The 24996-nt window shown below is 36.9% G+C and overlaps 1 protein-coding gene and 1 long non-coding RNA gene across 8 annotated transcripts in view; one reads left to right on the top strand and one right to left on the bottom strand.

Annotated features, from left to right (window-relative positions):
• The window catches only part of LOC144432887 (single-minded homolog 1-like), a 207512-nt gene that overhangs the window by 122981 nt on the left and 59535 nt on the right, over positions 1-24996 (top strand). For 2 of the 7 annotated variants that reach the window (XM_078121191.1, XM_078121188.1), the window contains exon 2: positions 17327-17511. In XM_078121191.1, the coding sequence (XP_077977317.1) occupies positions 17337-17511 (175 nt within the window). In that variant the 5' untranslated portion in view covers positions 17327-17336. Of the gene's footprint in view, positions 1-14761; positions 14878-15874; positions 15984-16063; positions 16234-16299; positions 17191-17326; positions 17512-24996 lie in introns of those variants that run through there. The other 5 variants (XM_078121190.1, XM_078121189.1, XM_078121187.1 and 2 more) reach the window with 5 other exon arrangements.
• On the bottom strand, positions 9227-14756 carry LOC144432889 (uncharacterized). Its single transcript, XR_013480747.1, has 3 exons — positions 14637-14756; positions 11069-11182; positions 9227-9780 (listed from the first exon to the last, which is right to left on the bottom strand). It is a non-coding gene; the product is annotated as an uncharacterized LOC144432889 (long non-coding RNA).

The raw sequence follows: 24996 nt of genomic DNA, 5'->3' as shown, positions 1-24996 counted from the left end.
ATGAAGTCCGCTAAGTGTGGCATTATCGACCCCTCCTTTTCTTGTGTTTCAATTCTCCAACACAACGTCTTACTTCCCCCGTTTTTGATATCCATAGTGTGGTTAATATATTAAACTTGAAGTTCCATCTGAGTTGGAAGTTATCTATTATTAATACAGTTACGATGACATCAAGTTATAATATCACATTTTATTCCGATTACGAATCAAAATTTTGTCGGACTATTGGCTGAGATGTGTGTGTGTGTGTGCTCCTTAGGTTCGGGTCTCCGAATCTCAATTATTATAACCCCGGGGCTTCTCACAATCTTACTGCATCAAATTTTCGATACTAGTTTCTCGGATAACGCCAAAACACTGATTCATCGCTCTCCTGAATTCTAGCATACCTGTTTCACCGTGAGTCATTCTTGTTTGTCTACAACGATCGAGTATTGCTCTTCAGGGAAAATGAAAGCAAATCATTTAAGTACGTCGTGTGTATTCAAGATTTGTGAAATCGTTGGTATGTTTCGTGTCTCATTACTTGAATTATACATGAAATTGACAATATATTGTTCATTTCCTGGCTTTCCCCACCAGTGTTCAATATCGCAGAAAGACCTACATGGGGTGGGGAGATAGTGAGGGATTTTAATCCCCGTTCATATTTTTGCAGTCTTCGGTTAATCATAAGCAATCATTTCTTCGCATACTTTAAGGTTTTTCATATTTCTAAAAAAAAACCGACAAACTCACAAAAGAATATATCTGATTTCGATGGTGTTCACCTGTGTTATTTAAACTTGATATCTCTCAATTTATATGGCGCGTGCTGATAATATTATATAAAGCGACATGGCTCCATTTATAAAATTATATAAACAATTACTGTAATTGATATACGATCATGTTCGAATCAAGTCCTTGGTACACAGCGGCGCCATTTTGAAATTTTATCACGCTGTTCACTACAACATATACAGTAAACGAAAACTTCCCGAGATATATACCGGAGTCGAATTCAAATTCACTCAATATGACATGCGTAATTGTGCATTTAGTATCATATTTTATTACATTTTAAAAACTCGTTTGCTTCAGAATTGTGCTAGTAAACCTAAACATTGGTTTAATAAATTGTATATATCCTCGTGTAACTAGAAAACGTTGATTTTCTCATATGGGTGTCTGTGGACACCCCCCCCCCCACCCTTGTTTATTTGGTTCCCCATTTAATTCTTAGTACAGTTATTAATCCATATACTTGACAATTGTAAAATGTCTCGAATACCCGTAAATATTTTCTGATCAGTTAATGTAGTCGATTTTGAAAAGTTTTGTTCCGAAGAGTGGAAGACAGTTCTGGAGTTGGCTTCTACTCTGTCCGGTCTATGTTAATTGGGGACATGCACGTTTCTGCCCCAAACGAGTACAAAGTCGTCGTCTGCAGCAATTTGTTGTCACGTTTCGACTCTATTTTAGACCAAGGTGATAAAGGGAAGCCTTGTATTGCTAATGATATTAAAATCTTGCTTTAAAAGAGATTAAAATTGAAATACAAAATCAGAACATTTGAGTTTGTGTATTTGACCATACTAAATGTGAGACGTGTCGGCGGGACCTTGGCATCCATCGAAAGTATGTGTGCCAGCATATTTCTCAAATTGTTACCATCAATTTGTACTCGACATCGCTTTGTACAACGAATTATACACCATTTATTTCATTTATAGAAATATGTCGCTAAAGACATAGTCGTATCTAGCAGCTAATCAATTGCTTCCACGTCGGACACTCTCCAAAATATTGCAACGAATGTAACGTAAGATTTCCGAGTTACTGTTAGTAGTTCTAACACATGTACAGACCACAAACAAATTGAACAGTGCTCAAGTTCTACATTGCAATTTATATCTCGGACCTGTCTTGCGATCACACAATTCTAAGTTCTCCACGTATTTCGTTCAACAAAAGTCGCTTTTAATCAGACCCCTTTTTTTTCTTATTTTCTTCAATCAGTCACTTTCAAAATTCAAAATAGTTCCAAATCGTCTACGAGGGATTTATTCGGAATCGTAGCATACTAAGACATGTAAAAGTTAGCATAGCAATCGGAACTAACATATTCCATTATTCTCCCTTTTTCCGTTGTTATAATTGTTTATTTCACTTTTTGTTTCGCTCCATACTTAATATGCTAATTAATCGTCTGCTATGATCGGTCACGATTGGTTATTTTTAGTAACAGTGGTATCATTTTTTTTTTTTTGTAAACATACAATAAAACAAAAATCTTGACATAGTTTTCAACACTGAACATCTCTTTAGTACTTTTCTAACTTTCCCCTTTTTTTCCGTTTTTTGATATTTATGTTTGCTGGAAGTACATGTATGTTTATACTTAACATAGTGATTGTGAGATATATAGTTGCCACCCTTAAGCCTATCATATTTTGTTGTTTAAAAACCAAACAAAGAAAGTAAACAAAACTTGCATCGTCATCAGGGTTGAACTTCTTATGTTACATACATTTATGTCTCAACTTTTGGTCTCAGTTCTTCTTTTAATTTATACTTTTGTTGTCTCTCGGAACATGTTTTGTAAATATCACGATCAGCCGTGAAAAGGGTAATCCCTTCCTGGACAATTCTTTGTCTTTTCTTTAATACAGAAAGTAAAAAAGAAGCAATATAGCCAATTGAAAAGTATTACTTTTTGAATTAATTTACAGACACTGTGGTAATGCTGCAAGTAACGTGTAATCAACTTGCTACTCGGGAGTATCTCGGTAACGCAGGTGGAACCGCTATAACAATTCTAATTCAGAAATTAACACATCTTGTGGGTGGTAGCCATTGTTTATTTGACATTTACATAGCCAACACTCTTATAATAGAATAGTTTAGTTAAAGTGAGAATTAAAAAGTTCACGGGGTTGCACATAACAACGGTGTTCATAGCACCCTGAATGCGCTATTTCCAGACGAGTTTATTTCTTTGGTCCCGGTCCCCGGTCTTAGCGGATTTTAGCCCATCCAATTAACAATCACACTGAGGTCCGTTATCTCCTCTATGAAAGGCTAGAATTAGTCATGCCTTTTGAGATGTCCATTTCACTTAGTTAATAATCAATGTTGTCAATCACTAATTGTGACGTCGAGGGATGAATAGGAGCCCAAAGTGACACCAATAAAGGAATAAACCAATTTTCACACGTCACACAATTGTTACAAGTTTTATTTAGGTATTGCTTCATTAATTAAAAGCGCATTTGTTAACGAGATGCTATGTGCAACTGCTCAATCGATTTGTAACAATAGCAAGTATAGCGTTTGGGCTTAAGGTAATTTCAACTTGTCGATTAAAAGGTCCCCGGGCGTCAAAATAACAACAAAGTGGTTCTATTCCGGGATAGGGCAATCTGGCTGACCACGACGAGTTTGTGTGTTTACACTAACTCCAATTTCTGTCGAGTACACGGGCAACGAAAACATAGCCTGCAAAACAAAACCAAGAACTTTAATTTGAAGTTAGAAAACTTTAGGCAATTTGGAAACACTTCTCATTACAATTGTTGTGATTTTGTGGACGTGTATTACTAACTTTGCTAAGATAAATAGCTATTTTGTCAGACTTCCAGAGTTGTTTTTTAATTGTATAGTATTGTATTAGGACCATCTGTGTATGGGAACAGACAGACCAAGGGGACAGACAGACCAAGGGGACAGACAGACCAAGGGGACAGACAGACCTAGGGTACAGACAACACACATTCTTAACCATTTATGGTTTGTGTCCGATTTGAAGAAACACACTGCCGTCAACTGATTATCTTTAGAGTCAAGCATACACTTTTTTTTCAGTTCGTCACATTTCCGTTTGGGGCTACACCGTAGCTTGGGATCTGGACCGAATGCGGCACTTTGAACAACTATTTAGTTCTCAACGGTTTACTAAAGTTCAAAAAGTTGTTCTCAGTTCCTACATTATCCAAGTAATTAATTTTCCTTATAGTAAGAGTCGAGTTTATTCACATGGACAATTTTTTAAAATAATCTTTTTACATAAATGCCAATATCAAAAAAGTTGGACTTAGACCAGATTGGGGGAATTCACGCGATCCAAAATGTCAAATCTCAAAATTCCAGAAGCTAACGACATGTTTAGCCATGGTGTCAAGTCAGAAGCCATTTTCGGACATCGCGCGCGCCATTCACTAAAACAAATGTTGTGAAAAGGCATTTTCTATATCATGTTTTTTTTCAAGTTTCTGTGTTTTAAATTGAAATGCACATTACTCAGGACTTACATATTAAATAAATAGTGAAAACCACAATCTCAAACTTTGTGATTTTGGTAACTTAAAAATGTTCCATAATTTATCCGTGACAACACATCGAGTTGAAACAGAGGTACATGTGTTTTATGTGATTGAAAGTACAGTAAACATCCCATCAAAGTCTACCAGTATAATAGTGCCAACCCAATGACTTTAAATCTACTTTATTCCTTATTTTGGTTTGAAAGTTTTCCCGCTTTCTTTTCTATTTTCTCTACATTTTTTCGCCATCGTTTCTATTCCAATTTCAAATTGCTACCACTGAGTTTATCCAATGAAATTTTCTCGAAGGTTTGTCGTTGTTGAATTTATTCCTTAAAAGTGGAGACAGGGTATACTCGCCGACGATCAGACACACGTCTTATTTCCTTTCAGAGAAGGTAACGATGACAATTCAAAATCATGTTGGTGTGATGTTGTCGTTTTTCTAAAAGGGCTAAGACGAGAAAGTTTACGTGACATGCGACGACCATATTTACGCAAATTCAATGCTTTTTGGTGAATCAGCCGGGTAAGACCCTTTCGTTGAAAGGTCGATGGAAATATTTACCCATCTTTACCCTTTCTTTTAGCTCCGAGTTTACCGTACACTTGTAAGTAGATGCTTCGGTGGTAAAGGAATGCAGACGATGTCCGAACGCGCAACATATTCTTTTCCCGCTGATGTTAAAATTCGAAATTCACGTTTTCAAACGCACATGTACACTGGGCGTTGTAAATGTTCACGCTGTTTTTTTTCACTGTTGGTTCGATTTTCAGTTATGTCCATTTCGTTGTAAAGTTGTGTCGGTTTCAAGACGCAACTTTTATATGCAAATTTAACCTAGGTAAATGTTGAAGTATATAGTTCTATTGATTGTTTTATTTGCATGTCCCGATCACTCTCTCTGTTGTGAGTAGATCGACTCTTGAGAACTCGAGCCTGGTGACGTCTATGAATGGCCCGCAAAATGGCGGCTTTACAAATGTCTATTGTGTACTCCGGTGCAGGTGTGGCGACTGGACTACAACCTCGCATTATAGTAAAGTGGTGGCATAAGAAAGGTTTAATTGTTCACTCAAAACAGCTCAACAGATTGAAGGAATTCAAGTGGGCTACGCAGATAATGTCAAGTTGTTGATTTCCCTTTAGAAATTGTCCCCAAAACAACACTACTGAAAAAAAGGGGGAGGTTGAAAGATATTTAACTTTAGAAGAGAAATCGACACATGTGAACTACTAATGAGATGAAACTGACATCATGCCACGCTTAAGAAATGAGGTTCCATTCCTGTTAGCGCGTGAAAAACAAACAAGGCTAATCCCAACACCAAAACGTTGTACACAAGTCTTGCTAAAACCACACTTCAGCTTCAGCCAAAGTAAATTTTGCTAATTTATCCCCTAGGAGTAGAAACATTCCAAAGAGAGATCGTAGATCCGTAAAATTGAACACCGGTAGGCAAACGCCTTACAGCTAGGTATAAAACAGGTGTGAATTCAGGGCGGGGCTTTTCACTTTCGATTTTCTTCACCGCCGAAAGAGAGAGGTCGTACTCATTACAAACGAGAATATCGGCATCTTCGTCCTTCCTAGATTGAAACAACAGCCGCGGGCTACGACTCACAAAGACGTCAGATCTCGTCGGTAATAAGCTCAATTTGCGATGTTGGATGTTCCAGGTTTGATCCGTCCCCCCGTGACATCTCTCCCATTAATTCATCGTGCGCCTTCGTCTCAACCCTCTCATCATGCCGATACTTAACATCTTTACAGCTTAATGCTAACACAAGTACCTTTTGTTTCGAGAAGAATTCGTAAAAAACAAATCATCAATTCTGAGCATTGTATTATTTGCTCTTGACCATGAATCTTCAGTTTTTAGCTTCAGTCCTCTCATTTACAAAAAAAAACACTGGCGGTTGAACGAGTATTTTCTACTCCGTAGCTTCGATGATGAATAGAACCATACGTGAACGTTGGAATATGAATTTATGTATGTATTGTAAAGATTTCACGCAGGGCGTGAGACTAACAAACACACTCCGATTCCGTCGTAAACAGTCCAATTCTGCGCTTGTTTTCCAAGTTCTGTTTGTTCGCTACATGATCGCAGTGAAAGCAATAGAGTTGAGAGATTTCTTCTCAAAAAAGCAAGAGTTGAAAGAAAAAGATGATTTCAAAAAACGCCGACACTGCTCGCCCACAAAATGAAGAGAGAGTCAAGAACATCTTCGGAGCAAAGGATTGATTCAATCTCAAAATGAATAGATTGCTATGACAACGTATTTTTTGAGTAAATGAGTAAATGTCTAGCAGTACTAGTTTTCGTAGGTTGTTACTCGGATTGTCTGAATGCAATAACAAAAAGGTGTTGTCATAGTTGTTGTTTTTCATTTAACGTACGTTCGTCAAGTTGCAGGGACCGAGCTAACATTCTGCAAACTATACAAATTATCATGCTAAATTCCTGTTTTCCATAGTTCAGCTAACACTACCTATATTATCATATCGTACATGCACTAACAAATATCACAAAACTAAGCTTAGGAAAAATATGGTATCCGAATCAAACAAATCTAGAATGTATGTATGTATGAAGGAAGTGACTGGTATTTTGGCACTGAATATAACGGGATGGGAATACGAGATTGAAGAAAATGCAACTTTATCTCTCTTTTTTTTTAACCCGAAGAGTATGTTTGTAATTATTGGTATATCCAAGTCTCAAGGCGAATTAAGGAGAAATGAGACGAAATTGACAAATCAAAATGTACAAACGTGTGTCTTTCAGTCTTTGTACCTGGTTTTATTTTCTCACTGTATAGTAGGAGATCTGGTATCCTCCCATGGTTTTAATCTAAGTGAAAATTGGAAAAGAAATTCATGCCATTATATGTAACCTCGCCGTTTTACGCATTGCTGAGTAGATACTAGTAAATTCTAATGGCTTTACTTTTTCCTGGTCTTGAGTATCACCCACTCTGGATTTCCATATGAGTTGAACGTGAGCTGTACCCATCCCCACCCACCATGTACTGTATCCTTGCAGCGGAACTCTTCCGGGAGTTCAAGTTCAAGGAGTCAAAACCACCATAAATCATTGACAGCCACGTATTACAATCAGTAATACAGTAGTTATTGACAAATGAAGTTTCAACAAGTTCAAGTTCTAGACGGGGACGTCACAAACTTTACAAAAGCTTCGATAAACACGATAAACATGATTTCATATGATCCCGACTACAGTAGCACAATTTATATTTTACACTGGATCTGCAATACCGATAGAGTGATCTTGGGAATGAAATGTGGATGAAATAGCTACACGGTTAGGAAATAAATTGACATGTAATGTGATGTTCTGCAAGTACAGGAACTTAGAAACATTGTGTATATTCATCGATGCCAAAGGATAGGAGAGAAACTTTTACTTGGCAACAGCCTTCTAATACCAACACTATTGTAAAAAAAAAATGTCACCTTTAAGGCTTCCTAACCACATAGAGCAAAACAGGAACTAAATTGTGCCGGATACTTCCCCATTTCCTTAGCAGTATTTTTTTTGAAATGATGATCTAGAACAAAAAAATGGGTATTCACGTTGAAGTATTGACATATCATAACCTCCCATTGTATGCATTCCAACAACAACTCAATACAGAGATTCTTTCTGTCCAAATTTTAGATATCATCTTTGACTTTTTCTATTTTAGGAATGATTCACATATTTCAATTTATGTTAATTTCTATTTTGGAAATCACATATTTTTCTAGAGAAATGTACAATTTTGTATACCTTTCTACATAGAGCAAAGAAGGCAGCAAAGAAAATGTATATGTGTATATGTGTATATGTATATGTATATGTATATGTGTATATGAATATGTATATGTATGTGTGTATGTATATGTATATGTATGTGTATGTGTATGTGTATATGTATATGTATGTGTATATGTATATGTATATGTATTTGTATGTGTATATGTATTTGTATATGTATGTGTATATGTATGTGTATGTGTATATGTATATGTATGTGTATGTGTATATGTATATGTATTTGTATGTTTATATGTATGTGTATATGTATATGTATATGTATATGTATGTGTATATGTATATGTATGTGTATGTGTATATGTATATGTATTATGTATATGTATATGTATTATGTATATATATATATTTATATGTATATGTATATGTATGTATGTGTATATGTATATATATGTATGTGTATATGTATATGTATGTACATGTATGTGTATATATATGTATATGTATATGAATGTATGTGTATATGTATATGTATGTGTATATGTATATGTATATGTATGTGTATATGTATGTGTATGTGTATATGTATATGTATGTGTATATGTATGTGTATGTGTATATGTATGTACAAAATGTATGTGTATATGTATGTGTATATGTATTATGTATATGTATTATGTATATGTATGTGTACATGTATGTGTACATGTATATGTTAATTTGTTGCCATATTTCGCCTACAGCATTTTCATCCAAACATTACACAATAAGTCTCCCGCATAAAGCCACAGTACATACATTAAAACCTCATATACAGACAATATGACATATATATTAAACCCATTTTACTGTAAATATTTATGGGCAACTTTCGACTTTTTGGGCGATTACATATTAGCTAGACACACAGATGTAACTCAGTGTCAAATTTGAAAAGTCAATGTTTTGATTTTTCAATTTATTGTAATAATGCAACAGTGCGTTTTTCTATATAAAATACAATATGAATAGCTGATAGGTTTACAGAGTGGAGATGTGGAAGAGAGAGAGAGAGAGAGAGAGAGAGAGAGAGAGAGAGAGAGAGAGAGAGAGAGAGAGAGAGAGAGAGAGAGAGAGAGAGAGAGAGAGAGAGAGAGGAGTAGAGAGTCACCGTGAGAAAGAAATGCAGAAAGAGAAAGTGATGCCAAATTCTTAAAACGTCAATTGTACTATGGACTAAAATTTTACCACTTCTACAGTATGATGTATGAATACAGCATCTCACAAGGGACGTTTTCTTCAGTCTTATTCAGTATTACAATGCGGCACTTTAAGATTGTGCTTTTTTTCCGATTCCAAAATTCAGCTATTTTTATATGAGGTCTTTGGGTTAATGACTGTAAATATTTCAAGTGACTTCAGCAAATATTTTTCAAATTTTGTAGAGCGATGTTTATGGCGGAAGATTTATGGTCGGCAGTTGCAAGAAAGCTGATGGAAAGTGTCTTATTTGATGTTTGGGTGGGGGCTAGTGGGGTCTCAATGTCCTGCTGCCACACACAGTGCAAGTGGTCGCTCTTCCTTACAGACAATATTTGCCCAGGTCAAACATTGCGACTTGAAAAAAAACTAGCTACCGGGCGTGTCAATTGTTACACTCTACGCCACGCGGTACTTGACTTTCCTTTTCTAGTGGTCGGTCAAAATTGTTTTCCTGAAAAATAAAAAAAAAGGAATTTCAGTCAACCAATTCGTTTGTGAAAGAGGTGTCATTATTTTCGGCTGATGGTTCATTAATTGCCCTACTAACATAGTCAGGCGAAAACACTGCAGTTCAAACGGCGAGACAAGCATTCGAACACCGTAGGGTCATGAGTGGAGAAAAAAGAAAACACATAGAAAATGTGACAATGAGGCCACCTAGTGGAATCTGTATAGCTCCATGGTAGTTAATGTACACCAGATGAGTATAAAAAGCCAAAGCATTAACATATGCTGGGCTTCATGTCAACAAACGTTTCACTGAAATACACAAGCTTTGCTATCAAAGACGCTTCTCAAAATGCCCACATTGATTGTAATATCAATTAATTAATGCACCTATTTATTTATCACTCTGACCAAGCTGACTGACAGCCTCTCTGTGTGTGTGTGTGTATGTGTGTGTGTATGTATGTATGTATGTATGTATGTATGTATGTATGTATGTATGTATGTATGTATGTATGTATGTGTGTGTATGTATGTATGTATGTATGTATGTATGTATGTATGTATGTATGTATGTAGGTAGGTAGGTAGGTAGGTAGGTAGGTAGGTAGGTATGTATGTATGTATGTATGTATGTATGTATGTATGTATGTGTGTTTGTGTATGTATGTATGTATGTATGTATGTATGTATGTATGTATGTATGTATGTATGTATGTATGCACGCATGTATGTATGTATGTATGTATGTATGTATGTATGTATGCATGCATGCGTGTGTGTGTGTGTCTGTCTGTCTGTCTGTCTGTCTGTCTGTCTGTCTGTCTGTCTGTCGGTCGGGCTGTCGGTGGGTGGGTGGGTAGGTATACAGGTGGGTAGATAAGCAGGTGAGTAGGTATGCACTTACCTTTAATACGTACTTAGTACAATGCATACTATATTATGTGTTCCTAGGTGCGCACATGCACTCCATCCATCCATGCATCCATCCATCCATCCATCCATCCATCCATGCATGCATGTAACTTGTCTGTCTTTCTGTCCATTGATTAATCTTTACTGTCCACCTAGCTGTCTGTCTGTCTGTCTGTCTGTCTGTCTGTCTGCCTGCGCATGTCTGTCAAATCATCTGCTTACAGGCTGTGGATATATACATATATACAATCTACATCTAGTCCATCTATCTACATCAAATGAGTATACACTAGGGGCTGTCATTGCAATTGACATCTGAACACTTGCTGGAATACTAGCCTCAATGGCATGCAAACATGAAGCAAAACAAATGTTACCTTAGCCTTGTTTTGAAGAAAAGTCCTCTAAACAGTCATGCTCCCAGTCTGTATGAGTTTACATCCTAAAGAAAACTCACTACGTTCGAGAAAACACAAAACAAGTCTTCTAGCCTACATATGCAAAATAGAAAACGAGAGATTTTAACTTGTGTCTCATGCCACACACATGTTGACCTGATTTACATACAGAATGGTGACCTTTGACCTGATGACGATAAAAAAAGAAAATGCCAAAGGAGGAAAACAGTCGGACTGAGATCTCGTCAGTTGTTGGCTGAACGAATTTCACCATGTGGCGGAAAGTCTCCTGAAATGAAGCAAGGTCAATGTGTAAGATAGTCCAGTCATAGTCCATTTTTCTTCATTTATTTTAACTTTACATCACAAAGCATTTGGTAAAGAAGGAAAAAAAATAGCGTAATAGTTCACGAAGATGGTAAATTTGTTGTCCGGGTAGCAAAAGGTGGACGTGACTTCAAATCCACACATCACAGACGACTGATGACGTCACGGGTAATGACGTCATTTTGACTTCCCTTTATACCACAATAAGACTTGGTTATAATGAAGTGGTACTGATAATCCCAGCAGGGTGATGTCACTGACTTGATGGTCCTAAAGAGAATGGTATGAGGATTTTGACAATCTTCATCTTCCAAATTTAAAGTATGTTGACCCTTGAACTTGATAAATCAGAAAATGGTCATGACATTCTGACTAAAGGTTGAATGATTCCAATTCAGAATATGTAGCTAGATAATATATATATATAAATTCTTTCTTTTTTGTCCCCACATTTCTCTTTTCTTTGTCTTATTATCTCTAACTTTCTCTAGTGTACCCTACCGTCCCACTTTCTTACTCTGTTTCTGTGCCTCTGTATCTATCTATCTATCTATCTATCTATCTATCTATCTATCTATCTATCTATCTATCTATCTATCTATCTATCTATCTGTCTGTCTGTCTGTCTGTCTGTCTGTCTGTCTGTCTGTCTGTCTGTCTGTCTATCTATCTATCTATTTATCTACCTACCTACCTACCTACCTACCTACCTACCCATCTCTCTCTTTATGTATCTATCTACGTGTATGTATGTCTGTCTGTCTGTCTGTCTGTCTGTCTGTCTGTCTATCTGCCTGTCTGTCTGTCTATCTATCTGTCTGTCTGTCTGTCTGTCTGTCTGTCTGTCTGTCTGTCTGTCAGTATCCCTGTTCCCGTCTCTGTCCCTTTCTCAATATCTGTATTCTGTCTCTCTCTCTATCTATCTATCTATCTATCTATCTATCTATCTATCTATCTATCTATCTATCTATCTATCTATCTATCTATCTATCTATCTATCTCACTGGCTGTCTGTCTGTCTGTCTATATGTATGTATGTATGTATGTATGTATGTGTGTGTGTATGTATGTATGTATGTATGTATGTATGTATGTATGTATTTATGTGTGTGTGTGTATGTATGTGTGTATGTATGTATGTATGTATGTATGTATGTATGTATGTATGTATGTATGTATGCCTCTGTCTGTCTTTCTCTCTCTCTCTCTCTCCATCTATCTAACGATATTACAATGTATCTAAATTTTATAAACATTTTATGAAATTATATATTGCTGATTTTGTGACAAGAAAGTTCAACATCACTAGTGCCATGTCTTTTCATCAATGAAGGAAACTATCACAGAGACGACTTATGTTAATGAGACAATCATACGAGAAAAGAGTAGACTTGATTGGGTAGTCCCACCTCCCTCACATGTCTTGAATTATATCATCATTTTATCACAGTAAAGATAAAGTTATGAAGATTGTGAATACTTTTTTTCAAAGTTTTTTTTATGGTATGCGTATCTGAGATTCAATGTTCTTGGGTCAGGTCCGGTTGTTTTCAAAGTAAATGATGCAACTATACCATGCAAATAAACATTTTAATTCTTTTTTTTTGGAGGGGGGGGGGGTGGGTCTAAACACAAGAGTTTATTTTGCACATCATATTTGGCTAACCAGTTCACAGGATTTTAAGTAAAGGTATTTTAGCACTACTGTTTTAATAACTTTCGATCGAACATTTACACTTAAAATGAATCAACTTCTATACGACAGACTTCTCTTCTCCTCCTACGTAACCCCCCCCCACGCACACACACACACACACACACACACACCCTCACTCACTCACTCACTCATCATCATCCATTCATTCATTCATTCATTCATTCATTCACAAAAAACAAACAGACAAACAAACAAATCAAGCTACAAGCTACAATCAATCCAACGTTTACTAACCCAACACCAATATCAAACACTTCCAAAAATTGTACCTATACCAATAAAAATTATCACTGAGTAAATCATGTATTTCTGTCCCCAGTATGTAGGAATGACATGCACACATTTTCTTGCTCTCGAAGAAGAGTGCATCTTTTATTCATCCAATTGCAAGAGGCCATGTTCTTATACAGGGTAGAATAGCATAGTTTAGCAACCTATAAAAAAATAAAAGTACAAAATAGACGAAACTAAATATACTTAAATATAAATTTTCAAAAATGATATATAGTCACTTTGTAACCAAACAACCAATCCGGAGACTAGTTGCAACCAGCCTAAACGCAGCACCATCCAGCCACCCACCTTGACAGCCAGCCATAGCGACGCCATCACTTGCTTGATATATCATATCCCATTTCTGCCCACAAATATCTCGTCGGCTGTTAATTTTCTGAGACATAAACAGAGTTCACTTAAGTTCACTCGACAACTGGTGACGTCACAATTGTGAAGTCCGGTGACTATCCGACTCAGCATATAGAAGACGTCTATCGCGGTTGTTGGTTGATCTCTGACCGTCTGCTCTCCAAAATACACAATTCAATGTGTATGCCTAAACATTTCAGTTGTGGTGTCACTATTCAGGCATGGAAGCCGTCTGGGGGACAAGTAACAAACATTGACAAAAGCAAAGAAAATGAAGTGAAAATCTAGTTGTAGATGTGGGGTTTGTTTTGTTCAGATTGGTCCTTGTGTACGTACTAGGTGATGTTTTGAACGGTTGCCAGTATTCTATAAGAAGTAGTTGTTTGTCTGTCGTTGTTGGGTCGGGTGGGAGGATATCGATGGCTCACTTGACTGATGACAGACTACCATACCATAAATAGATAGATATACTTAGTGACTGACAAATAAAAATTTGGGACAAATGTGATTGTAAAACACCATTTTGTAAAATCAATACATCAATTTTAGTGATGACACGCCGCTAAAGTATTCATATTGACAAATTCAAGTAGTATCATTTAATACAGTCTGTATACGATCATGACATTAACAAATCACAAATTTTGGCTTTTCTGAAAAATTGTTATCGAATTTAGGGTCGATTTTGGTCCATATGTGTGCAGAAATGAAGTAGATTAATAAAAAAAAATCGTAGTGTCATCCATATGAACGCTAGGTTGGAGATCGTCCGCCATGTTTGAGTGGATAGTAATCTGTCATCGGAGAGGTTCAAGTGCTTGCTCATGTCAAAAAAAGGTACGAAAATGAAATACCTACCATTTTCATCAAAATGACGGCTCTTACTACGGTAACTCATCACGGTCCTTAACGATGTACGTCACCCAGAACTGAAGATCTCCGCTTTAAGACTAAGGGAAACCAATGGAATGTGTCCGAGGCGGAAAAAAAATAAAGGTAGTGAACTTTGACATTTGGCAATGGACCTTTCACTAGCTCGGTCAATATTTGCTAAGGTAGGGGGAAATTCGGTGGTAATGAAACACCGTAATTGAACAAGGTAAATATAACAAGAAAGTGGTAAATGTGTCTGTACAAAAAAAGGGAGAAATATGAAAGGGTGGTTTGTTCCGTACTCAATTAAACAATTACAGTGTTGAAATTCTAGTTTTTATGAATTCACACTCAAAGCTACAGTGTTATCTTGTAATTGTTCATCACTAATGTACCGTGACGTTAAAAATTGAAAGTAAGAACATTTTTGACAATTGTATTAATTTTGTTTTTTGTTTTCTTACCGTTTGCATTGTAATGTTTTAATATCCATTTCTACTCATTTTGAAGATGTAAACTTTTGAACAAGCATGGCATGATTAAAAAAAGACTTCAAAAATATTTTTTATCAGATAAAAAAAAATCAGATTGTACCATCATGCATTTCGATACATACTTTCACTACAAAAAAAAAATATGTTGAAATAAAACATGAAAATGCTTGTAACCCGCTATTCATAAAATCTGACTCGTCAGCGCTTTCTTGGATATTCTAGATTCGAGGATTCACGGTAAAATTCGTCCAAATTTGTAGCATAATGCTGATGGGGGTAGCAAAAGATCAAAAAGCTATCATCCCTCGCCGCTTGACTGCCTCACTCTCAAAGCCTAACAATGGAATGACTGGCTTAATTAAACATTATCACACCTTCCACTTAAAAGCCAGTTACGCCTATTATTGATAGAGTTTTTCCCTTCTCAGTTTTCATTCATATTTTTTCACCGGCGTTTGTTTCTGCTCAATCGGTCAGCCATACACGGCTTTGTAGTTCGTCACAATGGTTGCATGGGAGGTACGTTGGGGTAGTTGTGTCTGGCGAGACCATAGCCAATGATAGCACAGAACGCAACAACACAGTGTCATCGAGGGGGATTGATTGATGTGTAAGGACGGCCAGTAAAGTAGGTAAGGGGGAGTTAAGTCGAATTCGTATATGCGTAATTACACTTTTTCATCGTCCATATCCCAAAATCCACAGACATAAATATTATAATTTTACGAGAAAGAAGCTCGCTGCGGAATTTTTTGACAACTGAAATTGAATACCGGTTTAAATGAGATATTGCGAGGAATTGGTTTCAGAGTTGACGATTGGCCAAGTCCTTTGAGAGGTTGGTATTTTTTTTTCTGACTTGGGTAATTGCATTCGGTTTGGGCCATGCCCAAGCCTTATCACTTGGAAAAGGGGGTGAGTGACTACATCTGTGGTTTCTCCATTCCGTTGATTCGTGCTGTTTCGAAGCTCGAGCCCATCAGCAAATTATCTACCGAACGTGTCACTCAGCTCTCCGCTGTTTGTTTTTTATTCGGCAGAGCGGGTGAAGATTGTAAGTCAGCAAATGAGCCATTCAGCTAGACCAGGTAAAAGACACGTAACTTTTTTTAGTACTTCACTTAAAACGTTTGCCACGGCTTTGTCTATCCTCACACGTCATCAAACTAGTCCGGGAAAATGTAGTAGTCAGGGCTCCGTGCTCGGCTGACAGGGCCGGAGTTCATCCTGCTTCGTGGCCTGTCAAACCCCCTTTTAGTGCTTTGAACGGTGGAGCCCATGGGAAACCATTTACGGAGTTATATTAGTTCTTGCAGATAGGGACCAGTTTAAAACAAGCTAGGGTTGTTATTATTAGCAAGAACAAAAAAAAATAATTCGGTCGCGAAAAGTTAAGGAACTGCTACAACCATGTCACTGAAGTTATTGTGAGGGAGGCAGTAATATAAAAAGCAAGCAATGTTTGGAAATGCTAATAACCGCTCTACGTGTTCCGTTGAGTGAGCATAGCATCGGGCAATGGTGTTATTAGTAGGACGCACCATTCTGTGCATACTATAAATATATTAGAGTAACTACACATAGCTGAGAACCTGTGGAACCATCTTCCATGACAGGCAGCGTCTCTAGACTAGTGTGGACTTCAGACGTGCTAACAGCCGTTCAGTATTTCTGCTAACAAAGCGAATTGGAGTAAGCAGTCTTTGCTATTCATATTGCCTGTAATCTGCTTGCAGTGAACTCAAGTGCTTGCCAGGCTTTGTTTTTCAATGATCGCCGCGTATAGGCTCTGCCATTGTTGTGTATGGGCGAATTTTGTACAAACCTTTGTGTTATAGAGCATAGGGAACGGTGACTTTTTGCAGCAAACGAGTGTACGAGTTGCCCTACACGCTCAGATATCTTGCCAACACTTTTTATTCTAAAGTGTAAATTAACAGAGGAAAGACAACGTGTTTGCCCTACGGGAGTTGGAGTGACTCGGGTGTCGTGTGGAAGTCGAAGCAGTAGTGTACGACCACACAAACACTCCGCGGACACACAAGGTAAACACGGGGTATCACTTTAATTGTATTATCTCAATATCTAACTGGTGACGGTAAGGAGTCATTCACAAGTTACTGATAAACCAATTTAATGTTACAAACTCAAGCCCTCTCTGTGTGTTCTCTTTATCTACAGAGTCGAAGAGATGAAGGAAAAGTCGAAAAATGCTGCACGAACACGACGAGAAAAGGAGAACGCGGAGTTCTACGAACTGGCGAAGTTGCTACCCCTGCCTTCGGCGATAACTTCTCAACTCGATAAAGCTTCGATTATCCGTTTATCTACCAGCTATTTGAAGATGAGAGCTCTTTTCCCGGAAGGTAAGTTTGCCACTGACCCCCTTACAACCCACGTACATGTGTTTAGCTGTTGTTCTATAATATATAAGCGAGCATAGAAATACATCTATAGCAATGTCGCCTACAGTATAATATACACCCGTGCTGATAGACGTGCTGTTATCACTTGAAACGTTTTTTTTTTATGGTTTCCTTTCTTGGACTTTGTGTTAGGGTAATTTCAGGACAATTTTGAGGACAGGCATGTAAACAGAGCGTCCTTAGCAGGGTGTGACTGGCCTTATCGCTCTATGTGATCTTTCTAGGGCAGTTTATTGTGGTACTGTGGCTATAATCTCCACCGATTGATCCAAAGCATTGAAACGACGGCCCAATTTCACACCTATTACAATTGGCAAGTGTTACGGCTAAAATGGCCGTGAAATAATCACAGAGCCGTCGTTGACAGTGTTGCCTCACATCAATCAATCGTTGTAGTCGACGACAGACTATTTTATTACCGAATTTCAAGTTGAAGTCGCTAGCTTTCCGTAAATATAGGTTTTTTTAGTCGAACCTCTCTGGGCACGTTAAACACGATAGGCCAATACTGGTTACATTCTCGGCAAAGTAGTCCACTTTAGTCTGTATTTACAGATAGACAACCGCCTTCTCAAATTTCGTGTTCGACTACGGAATAACAGACTACAAACCAAAGGCTCGAACAAATTGGTATATTACTCTATGTGATCCGTCGCCGGAAACGTTGTTCACTTTTCCTTGTCGATTTCACAAGTAAAATTGATCGGCTGCAGCGTTCAGCCATTTTAGATAATATACACGTTGTTTCATTTCACTATCTTCGAACAACGACCAAACCGGGTTTCTTTTCATTACGCTGTTTTTCGGGTTATTTTCTTTTCCCGTCCTCGCACTTTCAGGGCCAGATTCCATTCAAATTGCAAACAATGCTCGGTTTGCCATCATCCCCACAGCATTTTTATATTTCTCTCTTTGAAGTCGGTGCCCAATTTACGGAGAGAGAGAGTTAGTTAATTGCTATACATATTCCTGCGTTTGTCATCGAAATTAGCTTCATTTCTCGTTGTGAATGTACGAGCGCATAATAACCCACAAAGCGGTGAACACTCCACTATATGCACTATGTGAATTATGATTTTCAGGGAAAAAATAATTCGACAGGCAAAGTAAAGTGTGTTTCATCATAACGAGCCTGAAGTTCAGCAATTAAGATACATTTAAAGAGTAGTGTCTTGTTCAAACGTTGGCCTCATTATCATCTCTCTTTTCGATATGCCTGTACTTTTTTTTTGAAATGATCATAACGAAGATGCTTTCAAAAACACGGAGGAAGGAAGAGTGTTACTTGAAAATATTCTAAAGAGCTTCAATACTGACTAAAAGCAAAGATTTCGTTGATAAAATTACACGATAGTTTGTGTAATAGAACAGTAATATAGTATTTTGAAAGAGCCTACTTTTGTTGTTCGTGTATTGACTTGCTGTGCAGTGAGCAAAGTTGCGCCTAAGACATTAATTAAATCGTTTCTGAATAATTTAAAAAGTGTCTACACATACACCCACCAGTTTCATTTGAAAATACTGATTTCTATATTCCATAAAAGAAATCAGGTACTCTGTTATCTTACTTCATTAATTATGTTGACAACCCAAAGTGCATGTATACTACCAACTTTTTTTTTGAAGTGTTTACTTGTGGTATTTGTATTTTTCAAAGTCCATTATAAATTTACCAACAAAACCTCAAACGGAGAATTTTTTGCATTTTACTGAGAAGACATGAAAGTGACAAGTGATAAAAATTCTTTCTCATGGCTTCCGAATGGTACCTTTTCGCGTCGTCGACTTGAAAGACCCGATGTCGATTTTTAACAACCACTTGAATATATTGATTCGGCACTTCACGAGTGACAGGCGTTAGAAATACTGTACTCTCTGTCAGAGTTAAACCGCTAAGCTGTTATCCCCAAAACTGACAAATGGTTTTTGGAAATTCGTTTCTTTTTATGCCTCGTCAGTGACCGATCGTTTCGTGGTGGTAGCAAGAGACATATTAGGTCGGAAAGGATCGTTAGCTGAGGTGATCTGTCGGCAACACATGGTGAAGTAGAGAGATGAACAGCTCTGAACATTGTCAGATTATTTGGTCTCAGTTGTTTACAAGTCATTTATAACACCCAAACATGTCTTTTTGAGAAAGATAGGGTAGTTATCACTTTTGTCCAGTCTTTGCCCTAATATACATATATGTTTCTGAGTACACAGTTGTGTTTACCGCTCCAAAAGACTACGCTACTGTGATGTCGAACAGACAAAACTTTTTTTCGAGTAGATACACCGTTGCATCGAACCCGAACTTTTTACAGCGCATTAAATCTTCATTACAGGAGATAGGCTTAAGTTTTGACCCGTAATCTCTTTTACGTGATATTGCTATGGCTCGCTGCAAACTGATCGGTTGTTTGCTTATTAGAATTATATAAAATTAGGTTTAATTTAGCATGTATTTTTCATGCGAGCATGGGGTCTTCCACCTCTGAAATTTTTTCTTCATGCGCAACTTCCGAAACCACGTGAGACTTTCCCAAATTTACCCTTCTTTACTTTTCATGATTTGTAGGTTCATATACTTCATGAACCCTTCACGGTTGCAAAACAGTTGTCATATTGTCAAATTAAGTTTATGCATCATTTGTCTTACCAAAGTGATTTGGGGTCGAAGTTTCAAAATGGCTGACAGAATTTTCAAATCATTTTCTCGTCTGCACAAATTTCTGTAAAATTAGCTCCAAATTTTAGGTCAGATGTCTGAATTAGTTTTTGTTGTAATACTTCTGATCAATTTTGCATCCCCAAATTCGGAAATAATTGTGAAAATCGACTTTGTTTAGGTTTGTTGTCCGACGTAAACAAATTCAAATGGACAAAATAGGGTGAGTGAATCGGAAAATGTGAATGCGGTTTTCCTAAAATCCGCGTTCAATTGATACAGGCCTTGACTTGATTTAATCTTGGCAGACGATAATTTGTGACCAAATCAGCAAAGTTACCGATATTGATACAAACTATTTATTGCGGTAGCACCTGTCTAAACCCAGTGGTAAATATGTATCTCAATATGCCAACTCTGAAATACCCACGAGTATTGACTGAGTCAGACATCTTTCTTCTGTGAATTTCGTAAACATTTTCGATCTAGTATTCCAAATGCGTATAGCGCTTGATAAACTCTTTTGACATAAACTTAACCCTGTCAACAACGTCGCTTGCGTCATTTATTTTATTATATTATTTTTTCTCATTTTTTTCCTGTTAGCAGAATTTAAGTATAAATCGGCAATAAGTTTGTCTTCATGTGTTATTTATCATGAACGGGTAAAACACCTGCATAATTTACTCGCTGGTGAGAAAACTAAGCAGTGTTTGTTTAATTATGTAGTATACTGGCAGATAGTCTGCTTGTTGTGGAAAAAATACGTGGTACTACTTTCTGGAAAAAGCTGGCAGTTTTCATAAATAAAGGCGTGAAAGGAAAGGGGGTTGCAAATATAAATACACTAAATGTCTTGATATTCAAATTTCCAAAGGTATAGTGACATGCTGTAGTTGAGCTGTTTTCTAGGCAAAATAACATCCACAATTCTGAAGCCTGTCCTTAAATTATCTCCCGCCATCTTGTTGAAAGATGTGTCTGAAACAGCAAAAATCTACTGAGATTATAAGTTAATTAAATTCTATTTTAGCATCATGGTGTCAAAAATTGTGCCAAGGTTATTACTTTGTGTCTGTCCTTCAGTCCGCTTATGCTGTGTTTATTCTCGGAACTCAAATAGAAAATTGCCTTCAAAGGTACCTGAGCTTACTCTCTTACTTTCCATTAAAACACCTTAGTATTTCTAGTCCAAAAAACAATATTTAATCAAGGGAAGACCGATTACTTGACGATGTTAATAAGAATGTGTCATGATGTCAACAGAGATCACCATCATTGTTGTTAAAGATACGGTCAGCCATTGTATAAGTCACCAGGGCCACTGCCACAGCTTGGTTCATCTTTTTTTAAAGGCGAGTTGTTGTTTTGGTAAAAACAATGAACATAAAATTAACCACATTTCTAATTACCCGGACACTACTGACAAATTACAACCAAAATAAAAGGCGGGCAGTTCTGAAATTTGGTATCAAACGACAGAATGTGGCAAGGAAATGACGTCAACCTCAGGCGGTAGACATCATGGCGGATGTTGATAGGTATTCCCCCATTTCATTTGTTATTCAATGCAATATATAACATGAAGACCTGGTTTTGAAAGAAATTAACGTTCTTTTCGATCCAGACGACAATTTATAAACAATCAAAGCATATTTTTGGTGAAATTTTTATGATCCTGCCACAATTTTTATCTGTGAATATTTGGAATTCTTGGTTTTATATGTCTACGGCTACCATTTCCATTGAAGAATTGAACAAGGGTAATCTTTCCTTGTTGAAATTCATAGAAATAATTACAAGTCAAATATCTGTATTGTCTCCTGTCTATCATAACAAGTCTACAAGGTTATCCCGTTCCCATCCTGTGATAATTGCGACTGAAATTTTATGCTACAGCGAGGAAGACACAGCCAAGCATGGGGGCTGGTTTCTTTAAATAATAAACACATGGCCTGTCTCTCGAAAAGAGGCCACCGCTGACGCCAGCCTGGCTGCTAGCGAACGTGGTAAAAACTCAACTTCTGTGCCTAGTAAAACCGCGGAGGAAAATTCGTCGTAAGGTTATACACCTCTAGAGGGGGTTCCAACTTCTGTATTTCTTGAGTTGTTGAGTCAAGATATCGAAAATTATAGGAATGTGTTTAGTTTTTAGAATTTAGGTCGAAATAAGTAGTCAATGTTGGTTCTAATGTAGGGTAGTGGTGTAGCTATGTGAGTCGATAGACCCGGGATTTGAACACACCGGTCGCGTTGACAGTTTTACTACATGATATGTTGGTTGTCTTTTGAATTCGTCTGTCAACCATTTTTATTAATATCTATTAGACAAACTCATTATTGACTCGTAAAATGTATGGTGATAAGTCTCTCTATCATTTACTAGGCTGAACCCAATAAAATTCAAATAACAATACCACGGTAGCTAATCATACATCGGTAGGTTGTCTGTTAAGCGGTCCGAGGAGATCGCTCGCTCCACCACCACGATTCTAACATCATTGCTACGGTCATGGTCGACTAAATCTACCGTGATTGCTTTTTTGCCACCATTTTCGTAAATTTCCACTGATATTTGAATTTCAAGAGTCTGTTTGTGACACAATGGGGGCAAAATCAAACAAAAGACTGTGTCAGCCATTCAAAAGGGAGCTTAGCGTTGGAATAAAAATAGGAACCAACTAACGTGTATTTAGCAAAGGGTCCTGGCGGGGAAAGGGAGATGGTAGCGTCATTTCATATGTACTTTTATGTATACATTAAAGGTAGGTCCTACCGCTGTTATAGCTCGTCACATTCGCTTAAAATCCGTGCAGTTATTGCAAAATTCTAACGTTTTTATTGACTTTGTTTACTCACTAGCAGGCAACAACAAATGCATAAAGAAGTGTGGCCTCACTAATTTTAGAGATATGATAATTTGAATATATTTTAGACATTTAGACACCACAAATATAATTTCTGAAATTTTAGACAAAGAACCCAAAATTATGAGTAAGACTTTTCGATAAGATTTGAGATTTAAAGCGTGTGGGTTGTTTTTTTTTATCATACAAGCAAATCGAAACAAAAAAGTCTAGTTTATTAATGTATCGTCTGCATTTTATCTCTGAAAACGCGCCAATACTCTTATCGTGCGTACACAGCAAATTTTGTCAGGCGTGCAGTATTTCTTTACTTGGGTACTTTTCAAAAGATTCGCATCATTTATTCTGAATGGACTCAATTCTTGAACAATCTTCAGTCGAAAAGCAACACTTCGTCGAAAATAGCTTGAGGATATGGAGCATCAGTATGAAAAAATCACAAAACTTTTGTGTAGTCGAGAGGCGCCTATATTAAATATTCTACTATAGCCTCCAATTTTTAACTTCAAACAAAGTAATGATACTAAAGAAAGTACGGTTGCATTTCAGTCGAAGGAAACTTCACAGAGGGGTTTCTTTAGTTTTCGAGCCGCGGGATTCTTAAATGTACGCCGGGGTTAATATAAAAATTGAACTTTGTTACTGAGGAAGGGTTACTGTACACTTCCTCATCTGCATAACTTAGCCTCGTACCCAGTCACTTTTACTTTGTGCCTACCATACAAAACACAGTGTTGGCTACTCCTCTCAATATAGTTTTGAAAATAGCCAGAATTTGAGAAAGGTTCATACTTTATCTTATTTCTTTAGACCTCTCTGGTGAGAAGTTCATTTACCTCCCCCCAGACTCTCACCTACCAACTTGGGACTCAAAAAGGGCTAGCAACAAACTCAAAAACAACAAGGAGCTGTAACCATACACTACAAAATTGGATATAACAAAGTGTCTCAAAAATTAAATATATCATTTTCAGATTATAATTATTATTATTATTGTTATTATTATTTGACATGTAGCGATAATTGAATTGGTCTGCTGTCGGTTTAGAGAAAAAAACCTGAATTCACTGGAGGGACAAAAAGTCTAAAATGTAAAGCCCAAATTTGAGGCCTTTACCAAGCTATTGTCTTGACAATCTTATGCCAAATTTAGTGTTAATTCGGATATCAGCATCATTCTGTAGTTCATCATTGCAATGGGAATTGCTTGTTTTATCATATATACTAAATACTTTTTTGTCTGCTTATCAGTATTGGATAAAATGCAAATGCAAATGCAAATAACACACCTCGAAGAGGGGTGTTTTTTTCCCGCCCCCGACAAAATTCTTAAATCACTTACTTTACCACATCCCCACAGAACACATGGTGAATATCAAAACACATTTTAATGTCTCTAAATTTAGCTAATAATCGGACAAGCTTTCCTGATATTCATGCATCGAATATATGTGACCCAACATCTCTGATCATCTCTGACACTGGGGTCACTTTTTAACCCCCAAACTGATATTTTTATATGTAAATTTTGTCTCTTCTGAGCGAATTTTCGACAAACAGCCACTCAGAAGGTATGTTTCTCTGAGTGTGGTCTAAAAGAAAGATAGGATATTCCAAAAAGTTGCAGAAAAACAACAATTTTTGTGCAACTAATTTTAGCTAATTTTTTTGTGCCGAACAATCCTTAGTGCAGTCATAGTATTTACAGGCTCAAATAACATTATTTTATTTGGTTTAAGACTAAAATGGAGTGAAGATTTTCCAAAAAGTTGGAGAAATACAAGAGTCACAAAAAACTGACTAGTGATTAAGCGGGAAATTATTTCAATCCTTTTTGGGTACTACATTCATTTTTTGGGACAAAAGTCATACATTTCATAGGACCACTAGTTATAATTCCTTTAATTT

Source organism: Glandiceps talaboti, chromosome 3, assembly GCF_964340395.1.
Source record: "Glandiceps talaboti chromosome 3, keGlaTala1.1, whole genome shotgun sequence".
In the NCBI taxonomy this organism is placed as follows: Eukaryota; Metazoa; Hemichordata; class Enteropneusta; family Spengelidae; genus Glandiceps; species Glandiceps talaboti.
The sequence above is the reverse complement of the archived record's forward strand: the minus strand, read 5'-3'. Positions and strand labels throughout refer to the sequence as shown.